This window comes from Falco rusticolus, chromosome 7 (assembly GCF_015220075.1).
Source record: "Falco rusticolus isolate bFalRus1 chromosome 7, bFalRus1.pri, whole genome shotgun sequence".
Classification (NCBI taxonomy): Eukaryota; Metazoa; Chordata; class Aves; order Falconiformes; family Falconidae; genus Falco; species Falco rusticolus.
The window spans coordinates 19,276,525-19,288,360 of NC_051193.1; the positions used below are offsets into that span (position 1 = coordinate 19,276,525).

General features: G+C 38.8%; 1 protein-coding gene across 2 annotated transcripts in view; it reads right to left on the reverse strand.

Annotated features, from left to right (window-relative positions):
• The window catches only part of MYO1E (myosin IE), a 92,687-nt gene that overhangs the window by 37,092 nt on the left and 43,759 nt on the right, over nucleotides 1-11,836 (reverse strand). For both annotated transcript variants that reach the window (XM_037395290.1, XM_037395291.1), the window contains 7 exons: nucleotides 10,531-10,618; nucleotides 8,803-8,892; nucleotides 7,685-7,816; nucleotides 6,133-6,267; nucleotides 4,808-4,940; nucleotides 1,121-1,317; nucleotides 19-99 (listed from right to left, as the gene is read on the reverse strand). In XM_037395290.1, the coding sequence (XP_037251187.1) occupies nucleotides 19-99; nucleotides 1,121-1,317; nucleotides 4,808-4,940; nucleotides 6,133-6,267; nucleotides 7,685-7,816; nucleotides 8,803-8,892; nucleotides 10,531-10,618 (856 nt within the window). The remainder of the gene's footprint in view (nucleotides 1-18; nucleotides 100-1,120; nucleotides 1,318-4,807; nucleotides 4,941-6,132; nucleotides 6,268-7,684; nucleotides 7,817-8,802; nucleotides 8,893-10,530; nucleotides 10,619-11,836) is intronic.

Genomic DNA, 11,836 nt, shown 5'->3' on the forward strand with positions numbered 1-11,836 from the left:
AGTATTGCATTGTCTTACCTGGAATATTTCAAAGCCATAAATGTCAAGGACACCAATGTTATATTCTTCATGGTCCTTCTCCATAGCCTTATTAATAGACTAACAAAACAGAAACAAAACATAAAACAAAGTACAGTCTATAATATTTAAAAGATATATATATCTCCTTAAATGCTTACATAGAAATAATGGGTTTCTTCAAAGAAAACATATTTGAATGGAACACAAATATATGCAATAGGGTATTTTACTTTCACTTTAATAAAGTGTTATTAACAGCTAGGAAATGAACAGTACACTATCCTGCTTTCCAGGTCAGTGAGCCTTTGGATCTACCATTTGTAAAAGTCTTTCCCCTTTGGTGTAACTGCCTCAGCGAAAGAAAAAGAGCCAACAAAAAAAGCCCCCAGCCTTCAGCCTGATACTTGATGCATTTTGCAGATGGTACCGTGAATCTTTTCACCTGTTTCTGTATAACTCCGCTTTGCAGTGTCAGTGCTGGCACAGGCACTGATGAGGAGACTTCCAAGACACTAGCAGCGCCACCGCAGAGGGGACTTCTGTGTCACCTACCCAGCACCCCTGGCCAGAGGTAAGGTTTCTACCCCCCCAGCCCAGCCTAGGGTCTCATTTACTTTAGCACGGAGAATGGAGTTTTACCATTTGCTCAAATGCCACAACATCGGCATGCTCAAGTGGTTCTTTGCAGGAGGGGGAGCCGGGGGTAAGAAAGCGGGGGACCATAACCCACTAATTCTGCTCATCTGAAAAAGTACAACTGCGTAAGAGAACGTAAGATTCAGAGATGTATGGATGCTGCCAGGAAGGAGATGTCAAAGCATCATATGGGATAGTTGTTGCAGGAGACTGAGCAAATGCAGGGCTGAAAGCACAGCTCATTTGCTTCAAATGAAGTGTAGCATTTGTCGTATAATCAGTGCCTCGTATTTAATATCTGTGGTCATGCTCCCACCGCACTGCTCAATGCTGCTGCTAAGGTTTAGGCAAAGAAACGTACTGGGTGAAAGAAATGATGGACAAGAAAAGCACCGCAAAGAACATTCCTAGCGTACTTGTACTTGTTTTGATACTTCAGTAGAATCCAGTAAATCAAACTTACGTCCACCAAGTAATCAAAAACACGGGAATGAAGGGCCTTGGCGAGTGCATCCCTGGTGTAGCAGGCTTGTTCCACGTTTAGCGTTACATTAATGGACTCAGATTTGCCTCCCCACTTGCTGTCCATCTGTCTGCTGGTCAGTTTTTCCTTTAGGCGGTCCTGATTAATTCCCAGGAGAAAAGCAGGGAAAGCCAAAACTGCAAGAAAGATCAGGGTGATGGGATTATGACTTACAAACTAAACCAATACAGAATTAAGGGGAAGAAAGAAAAAAAAAAAAAAAAAGCTGTATCTCTAATAACAATCAGCACTAACAAATCTCATGGGGCATGCAGCTTAAAAAGAAAAAGAGGGATTGATGTCTTTGAAATTTCTCTAAGCTCCCCAAGGACATTTTCAAATCTTTGCTTACATAAATTTCAATTAAGATAAACCACCCTGAAGTAAAATAGCCAACTATTTCTGTACCTTCAGTCCTTCAAACATGTCAGCTAGCTTAGGTCACAGTTTTGAACTATGTAGTTCAAACAAATCACTCTTGGAGGAGATGGAAATAAAACAGAGAGCTCACACATTAAATAGAACTGGCAGCACTGAAAATCCTTTGCAAAAGCACAAAACGTTTAAAATATAATAAAGAACATGCTATCTCCTTCCTAATATCTTTCCCTTTCTTCTAAGTTCAGATATTGCAAAAAGTTTTCAATTAACTTGCCATTTAATTTGTTTTGGTTTTTTAATCCCTTATTCTGGAAGTACTTTGCAAATTCTGGTTTCCCTTGTTTAAAAGTAAAGCAGAAAAATGCATCTGTGCAATAAGCAGCTACAAGTCTAGTATTTTTTGCATTCTCAGCACATGGCGCAGATGTTAGCTGCAGGTGTCACACACCTTAAGGAACGGAAAAAAGAAACTGCTTGAAAGCATACGGAAACAGCCCCCAAGGGCAACTCTTGGGGCCGGTATTGCACCTCTGCTAGATCACATAATCCTGACAGTGTTTCTTCCATGTTCCATTCCTTTCAGATCTACTTTACTGGCGTGGGGAGGATGTAAACCAATCTCCAAGGCAGCAGCCACTTGTGCTTTACACATCTGTAACATCACAGCATGATTTCGCTAAACCCTTCAGCACATTAATCCAATTTATTTTTTTTTAAACTGCAAATAACCACCAGCTTTCTGAAATCTGACGCAGTACCATCAGGAAGCTGATTAAATTTACCCTAGCATACTAGGAGCCACACAACTAACCAAAGCTGAGTCAATGGCAACGTTTCTGGTAAATCACTGGGAAGAACAGCACACAAAAAGGTCAAACATCATATGCTTTAAAATGGAAAAGAATGTAGGTAATTATAGACCAAATATGCTCACATATACTGTAAAGATGCCAGAATAAGTGTTTAGTCAGTAGTACTGTAAGAATTTATGAAGATAGTATAATGGTAAGAACCATGTATAGCTCAAAAACTCTTCAGTGCGAATGATTTACTGCAAACAGCTGGATATGACTTGATACAACTTCACATTTTTAAGATGCATGATCATTTTCCCTAGTTAGGGACCATGAAGTTACCATCTATAAAGCAGAACACACACGTTAATTGAGAAATCGAAAAAAGCTGATCCTCAAAGAGTAATCAGTAATGTTGAGTGTAACAGTTTTAAATACAATCTGTGAAGAAAAGCTGAAAAAGACTAGGTTCACCTCATCAGTTTTCAGCAAGTGTAGAACAAATCTTCCAATACAACGCAAGAGTAAAAGAGGCATGGTTTAAATTGTTTTCTGCATCCAGGAAAGAACAAGTAGTTTGGCATGATTTGCAACATGGAAGATTTAGAATAAATAATGAGAACTTTTTTCAACTACTAATATAATCAAGCACTGTAACAGATAGTAGCCACTGACAGTTTTGAAGAAGTGTTTGTCTAAATGTCTGTCAAGAATGGTCTGTACAGATTTGATTCTGACTCAGAGTAAGAGACTAGAGCTTCTGGTGTCCTGAAGAATGGCCCTTGCCTGTTTTTCTGCAATTTGCTATATAATAACAAGAACACTACTGACCAAATTCTTAAACTTTTCATTACTTCAGACTTACACAAAGTATGACTATCATTGCCAGTCTTGGTCTTTCATTGTGTTTTATCTTTCGTGGCTATCCAGGCTGTAAATGCTGTACTGTTTAGCTGGCTAGGACAAACAGTAAACCAGGGGGAGGATTAATGAAAAGAGAAACAAACCCAACTTTCAACTTCATAATGCAGAAATTGTACTGGACGCTGCTATTTCTTCTCTGGCTTCTTTAAAATGCAGTATGTTTATAAGTTCTATATTCATTCTATCTGCTGTTTTTTTCAATGTATTATTCACGCACAACGTCTATATTTATATCCCACTGACCACAGAAATATGGTGTACATGGCTCATCATAGAAATGCATTCACATTTACCAACTTATTTTCAACTCATGTCTTTTCAGTTCGTTACTCTTTGATGTAAAGCACTCTGTAGCTACCATGTCTGGCTATTAAATGTCTTCATTTCATTGGAAGATGTAATACTACGATTTAAATGGAAGCACAGTAGATCTTTTGGAATTATAAGGCATATACAAAAATCCTATACTCTTCTTTGTACGTATAAAATGCCACAAAATGTTTTTCCTTGGGTTCACTTACTATTCTTTCAAATTAAGGTTAAAAATTAGTAATTTTTATTTCCCCATGTCTTAAAACAAATAGGAGAGTACTAATACAGGTGAGTGGGAAGTTGACTGCACACGAGACTTCGTATTTAACTTATCTAAAACTGAACAAATGTAGTTTTCCTAAACATAAGGACTATTTTGAAATAAGGGTTAAGAGAACAGACAGATATGTATAAGCTACTACATAGGCTGTGCTTATCTACTCTGTCCTTAAACTGTCAAGGCAGCATAAAATCAACAGCAAGGTATAAAGCGTGACAAAAATGTTTAAAACTCAAGATCCATTAAGCTTTTAAACAACTTGTTGATGTGGGCCTAGCTGATACAAAACAGCAACAAGAGGTGAAAGATGCAAGGACGGTGTATTGTGGATAAGGAAATAAATAATAACACAGTAAATGTAGCTAATAATGAGGTACAGGTTGTGAAATTTGAGACAGGGAACATAACTGTAGTAGGTAAATTCTGCTTTTCAATTCCACTCTGAGTTTCTGTTTTCAAGGCACCTCTTCTGGATGCATGTATGTATACATATACATATATATATGTGCATGCCTGAGTGCTGTGTACCTGAGACTGGGGGTACTCCACACGCTGGGAGCTGCTTTCACATGACAGTGAGGTCAGACAACCCACGTAAGAAACAGGCGTTTTTCTGAACACGTGCTGATGCACTGAAAGGAGCAGAGTTCAAGTTTGCTTGAAAGCATTTCTCACCATTTCTGTAATTTCATACTCAAAGGCCAGAAAAGGATTTCTTAAATTCAAAATGCAAAACTGCACTCCTGTTCAGTCAGTGGCATTGTACAAGGCAAAACAGGGCTGTCGGTACCATTGCTTTTGGAAGAGAATCTCGATTAGCAGTCTCGCGTTATAAGAAGTGACAGACTGTGGACAAGCAGCTTGAGATTGCCCTTCACCTTATGCCACCTGGGCCTCAGCCCGCTGCTACTGCTCTAAGTTTCCAGAGGTACTTACACTCCTCGCTCTCCACTCCCGCATAGTTGCCAACCTCTTTGAAGCTGATGTTTCCCAAATGCAGTATTCCTGCCACTATCTGCAGCACCAGTGCCTGTTCCTCTGCAAAGATCCCAATCACACTCATTGCATGCTGGGGAAAAGAAAAAACCAAAATGACTCGAAGAACCTGTTCGGTGACTCTTGTCATAAAGTCCTTTTAAAATTCTGATGTTAAAAAATCAAGTTTTTCAAAACAGTTCAAACGCCTAAGGTAGGTAAATTTCATTACAGCCTGCACTGAAGTTTCAAAAGGTACCAGATGTCCTACTGCAGCATGTTTTTACATACAGAAGTATCTACACCATTTAGAAGATCTGTTAGCAAAATAAATTCTGGAAAATGAAAGTTACTAAAAAAACAAGCACCTGCTCTTAAGTGTCACAAGTAGTTTCATTGCAAAATGGGAAACAATGAACTTAAGAGACAATGACTTTATTCCTTCTGTAGTTTATCCACTCAGACTAAGAACTGTGAAGCTGTATTCAATGATTCTGAAAAGCAGCACAGTCTGTCTGGCTTAAACTGTGCATTTCAGCCACTTACTAGAAAATAATCCAAAACAACATTGGGTTTTGGAGTCTAGAGCACATGGTAACTTATAGAATGTCTGCTCAACTGTTTTCCTAAAATATCAGATTAGCTAGAATACAACAGTAATTATTTAATTTTTAATATTTTTTTAGGCCTTTAAATGTGCTACGTATATAAATAAGGAGATGTGTTAATATGCTTATTTTAAATATTACATTTCTAATAACAGGAGACCAGAAAGTTGACATGACTTAAAGGTCACACAATGAATTGGCAACAGCACTGGATAAAGCGCTCTACAATCCATGATTCTCAGTCCCTTTCTCCAGCCTTTCAGTTGCACTGTTTCAAATATGCACAGGAGATCAGTCACTGCTAAGAATTCAGCTAAAACAGGGCACACTTTTATATTTTCCTCTAATGGAAGTTCCTCACTGTGCTTGCATTTTCACATTTTTCCTACTGCAGATTTTCTGCACTCAATTAAATTTCATTAAATTTGCACCGTTCTGAAAAAAGAAAAAACAGAAAACAAAACTCCTTTCTAGAAAAGTATCTTGCCAGGATTCTTAGGCTGCAGCATAGGACCGCTTCAGTGTAACATACCCCCTCCTTAGGGTAAAATACCATTAAAATAAGTTATATCTGCATTAGTTTCTCATCCCCATATTAATACATCAATGTCTTTGCTACAAATGGGCAATGACATAAAGATAAATCCACCACTGTGCAAATCAGAGTAAAAAACTCACCAGTGTTTCTTGGAAATCTGATTTGTCATTGATGTCATCAACTTTGTAGGACCCAGAGAGACTCAGGTAGTAATAGTAGTCCATACTGGTAATGCCAAGACTGCTTTTTTGTTCCAAGGAGGCCCCTTCAATTAGCTGCAGAATAAAAATCCCCAAATTAGGCATCATACAAAGATCTTCAGCAGAGATGAAGCAGTTCAGAAACTGACTGAGCCTGAAGTTACTGGGAGAGGTATGGCTGTATATAGCACCGTGCCAGGTACGTGTCCTTCCTGTGTTCTGGGAATTGTTTAACCCAAAAGACCAGATTCCCATTCCCAGGCGTGTTTCAATTCTAACTTCTACATCTAATAAAAAGCAAAGACAGTGCTTTGAACACCTTTCGTTATCTTTACCTCATAATGATAAGGCAAAGTGGGTTCTCTGTTCTGCAATATATTTATTAAATCCTCAGGAACATGTTTTCTGTGCCTACTGAAAGGCAGGGAGAGCTGAAAGAACATACAAAGAATGCAGTACTTGTAGCCTTAATTGTGAGGCCAAGCATCCTTTATGCCCTCCATGGCATATATTAAGCAAGTTTTGCACTGCTCCAATACTATGTTATTTGATGCATGGCTCAAGTCGCACCTCTTTACATCATCTAGGCCAACAAGGCCAAGAATAAATAAGAGAGTAGTTAAAAAAAAAGGTTCCTGGGCTCCCTGTGAAGCCAGAGGAGAGGCTGCCCAGACCTACGCAAAGTCTACGCCGTCGTGCCCAGAGAGGGCTGCAACAGGAAGGAATGAACAAACTAATCTCAGAAGAGGATACTCAACACCCCATAGTCTTTCAACCCCTGGGTGAAAAAGCCTCTCCAAGCCACAGAGGAAAATCGGCAGGACAGTGCAAATTGTTCATACACCTCAGAAGGGAACGCACAGCTCCTGGAGCAGCTCCAGCTCCACTGTGCATCCTGGCAATGGCACTTCCACGCCACGTGGAGCTGCTGACCGTCACGACAGCACACTGTCCTTACTCTAGTTTTGTGCAGGGTGATCAATGGCCCTTAGCGGATAATCAACTCGCATGTCGAGGACCAGCGAAGGCCAGAAAAGCCTTTTTGAAACACAAAACCAAGCGAGGATGCTTGCAGGATTCAACAAATAAGTATCTTAAACGTCCTAGAAAACTTAACCAAGAATCAAAGCTCTCTTTCACAGCTGTGCTATGGAATTCCAAAGCAGAAGGTACAATTATACAGGCCAGTTTAAAAAGAGATCTGTTGGAAGGTTCTCATTTTTCTGTTATTTTCTGGACTTTTCCATATGGGAGCTCCCAGTGAATTTCAAGCAAGGCCTTTATTGAAGTACTTCTGGAGCTGAAAGGCGGCTAGGTAGGTTTACGTTAGATGGAGCCTTAACACCCTATCAAGCTGCCCAGTGAGATCCAGATTACTTCTGGAGTATGTGTTCAGTAACCTCACTGTGTCGAGAATGACTTTTCAACCAAAAGGGAACACTGGTCCTAGATATTTTAAGTAACTCAGAAAGAACCTATATACACTTCTGACCTGGTAAAAAATGTGGAAACTCCTCTCTCCAGGATTCCTCATCACAACCCGAGATTTTTCCAGTAGGAAGTTGGAGATTTTCCCTCCATCTGGTTCTCCACCTGGGCTAAACTGGATTTCAAAGTATTTCCCCTGCAATAAATAATTTAAGGTGTTGAAGTATTAGTAAATACAAAGCTGAAATCAGGCACTTGTACCATATCTCAAGGAAGGTTACGGGGATATTTAATCTTTATGGATGCAGCGACACAGCTGCCTCAAGGTATAACCTAAGCTTAGATTCCTGAACTATCACGTTTCCTTCTTTCTTTCTTTCTGCACTTAACACCACACTAGATTCAGGATAATATGTCATGTGTTAACGCAAGTGTAGAGGGGAAGTCGGTGGCTTCTTTTCACTGCTGAGACCCTTAGGATAAAGGAAGCCATAAGGCTCACCTCTACAGGAAGAACATTTCACAGATTTACGACCGACAGCAAACACAGCGTTCTGCTTGGAGGCAAGGTAAAGCAATCATCTTTTCCACTCAGGGAGACACGAACTGCATTAGCACTCACATTGGCTGAGGAACAAATCTCCAATTTGTAAAGCCTATGCGTAACTTTTAAAAACAGAACCTGCAGTATCTTTTCTAGTGAACAGTCATTTAGCAATATTATCTTGACTATTTTATAATGACAGATTGAAAATAATTCCTGCCTACTTCCTGTACATATTAGTAAAGACATTTCCATCAAACAACTCCTAAGGATGGTTTAGTCTATTTTTAAGAAAGCTATCAATTTTTTTTTTATTTTATCTTTTTTTAAACATGTATTACTGTATATAATATACATATTTGAAAAACTGGCCACTTTTTTGCTGAAAAGCTATTTTCTTGCAGACTGAACAACTTATAAATAAAAAGTGACCAGTACATACTCTAAGAGAAACAAATGTGTAACCTATACAGAACGAGAGAGACCTCTCAACACATACCTTATGTTTTAAAACACTCTTTATATTTTATTTAGATTTACGTCATCTGTAGACAATTTATATTATACCCCTGAATACTGTCTCTGTAACAGCACAGAAGTTCAAAGAATAAAGTAACCTCTAAGGCAGAAGGACTTACAAATCTGCTGGAGTTGTTGTTCCGTACAGTTTTTGCATTCCCAAAGGCCTCAAGTAAAGGGTTGGACTGCAGAATAATATCTTTAACATGCTAAAATTTTAGGAAACAAGAGAAATAGAGATTCAGAAATAGACATTTTTGAAGTTCTTACAGACTTTCTAAAACACCATGACACCTAAATTACATATTAAAAAAGCAAGAAAGCCTGCATCTGTAAGAAATCCTCTTGATCATGTAAGGTATAGAATCTAATTCTGTATTAGAATTCAGAGCTTCTAGTTCCTATTTCTTGAAGAAAATCCTACAAAATTGAACAAAATGCCCGAGGCTAAAAGCTAGACCTTCTGTCCACTGTTCTGCCAAGGAACACAACCAATAAATTGATCTGTTTTTTCCATCAACTTGATTTTAAACAATTTCCTTCTTACACATGAGCATTTAAGTGTTTTGAGGGGTCTGGAACCACAACCAATGAAGTCAGAGCAGCATGAAATTTAGGAACCTGGAAGCACTTAAGCAACCTGTTTCAGGATCAATGCTGCTGCTATCTAGCTGTCCTAGAAAGCAATAAAGTTTGTTACTATTGTCTCTAGCTGATCCCAGGAGTTGGAAACATGGACAAGATACTAGCTTTGGAACAAACCCAATGCATGCCAGGTTGTGAAAAGAAGACAGAATTTTATTTCAAAAGAAATGCTCAAGGTAACTCAACAACTTCCTCAACTGTTACTTTGTAATCACTAAGAATATTTTTTTAATTCTGTACAAAAAGCTGGACTCTTAAATAAAACAAAGTATTTACTTATAAAGTATTACATTTATTCCAAAAATAAAACAATGCACGCTTTCTCTGCATCGTTCTCTTGTTACTGAACTGTTTTCTGCAGTGTTCCCAGTATCACTGCTGTGCAAAACTAAACAGAAAGAATACACTCAACGTCAGGCTGCAATAAAGCAAAAAAAACCAATAAGCACTCCAAAAGAGCACACTGGTAAAAGCTGCTACTGCCTACCCACTACTGCCTGTCAGTCAATGAATGACACTGTAACATCGTTTAGGGCCTTTTTATGGCTAATTCACTCAATTAGCTTTAGTTAATAGGTTTTGATAAATAGAGCAGACCTCCATAGTAAAGTTATTAACAAAAGCAACCCTTTGCTGTTTCAGCTAGCTTTCAGGTACTCTAATAGATAACCTCGTCAAACAAGATGACGTTCCTGCTGTTGGCTCTCTGACATATGCATACAAATCAGAGACTCAATGGAAGTAATAAAACCCCAAAAAGCCAGTTCAGTTTTCAACAGAATGCCAACACAGGAGAAAAAAAACCCCACACGTCTACCAAAAGGAAACTGGCTGTTTTCTTAATCTGGTCAAGAACAGCAATTAAAGTACCTTTTACCCCCGGCACTTAAAAAAAATATAAATAAATATTGTAAGCATAATCCGGCATGAAAGCTACAAAACTTTTAGCAGAGATGATTCTGGGTCTGTGGATTTTCCATCCCAGAGGCAGCCCAGCAATCTGCGAGTGAGCAGTTCGCCGTCCCTTCAGTGGCTTCTCAATACAAGTTGAGGGCTTGTACGTATTTCTGCTCACCCACGAGCTTCCCCAGCGGAATGCCTCTGGGCTGCTGGCGTCTGCCAAGACACATCTTTGTCATTCTGCCTCTGAGGGAAATCTTTAGACTATGTTTATGCTTCAATATTACCCTGTATCAACTCACCTGTACTTTAGGGCCACCTCCTGAAATTTTGGAGATGTAGCTCATGATGTATTTAGCAGCTACGGTCTTCCCAGCACCACTTTCCCCACTATGAAAAAAGGAACACAAAAATCTACCTGTTAGTTTTTAAGTAACTCTAGGATGGAGTAATTTGAGGTTTATCTTGTTCAACTAAGACTAGGTACCTTAACAATGCATAATAATACTTATACACCATATTTACATCAAGTAAGCTATAATATATAGACTGTGATATAGTATTGTAGCATGGTACTTGGATACGTTTATGAATAAATCATCTTGAATACACCATCTCACATGCACACCATAATCTCTACGGGACTTCAAAGTTAGAAAACTATGTAAACTGAGAAAAAAATATAATTAAACCAAGAAGCTCTAAAGAGAACAAGTGTGTTAAGAACTCAATTCCCATTTAAATTTAGTGGGATTTCAGATCCTAACACACGAACTCATTCAAAAAATCCAAGCTTTGAATGCCATGCCAGATACCTTCTTCAGTTCAGGAGTCTTTTGTTTTAGGTGTTCCTGAATGAAATAATGAGACCTTATTAATCACATCCTGAATGACGGAAGAACTACTTTCCTCTTCCTATGCCTCTTGACACAGGGTACAAGAAATCTTAATATTCCATACTAGCTTTCACAATTCCTTCCTTCCATTATAATATTGCATTTCAATGGTGAATGCTTACAACATCAGTAGATTTGCTTTTGGCAATTAGTAAGCTTCTCCAGAGGGAAAACAGAGAGGCATGCCAGACAATCCAACCTCACGCTTTACTTCATACCGTAAAGAATACTTCAACAGAATTCCTCCAGACTTACACACAGCTTGGTGTAAGTCAATTTTGACCTTAGTGAATTTACCCTGACCTGGACAGCTACGCCAATACCAAAAACCCAACACACGGATGTTGGTTCGATGTCATAAAGATATCTCAATTTTTTTTCCTTGTGTGAAGATCTGTGCTATCTTTAAGCTCCTGAATAATTTCAGTGAATGTTGTTGACTCTTTCATCCTGCACCTACTTGTTCCTGGATCCAGATCAAATGCACATCTTTTAGCTCCATTTGCCAGAGAAACATCAGCATGTCCTGCACAGGAGAAAGACCTGCCGAGAACAGCAGCTCAGAGCTCCTTATCAGCATGAGTAATGGAGACACTTCCAAAGGCTTAATTCTAAAAAAGCTCCCCAAACTGCCAAGCTGCAAATATCTTTAAAGCTTCCAAACAGCACAAAAATACCGAACGGCTTCCCCCACCCCCGTGTTCATGCTTTT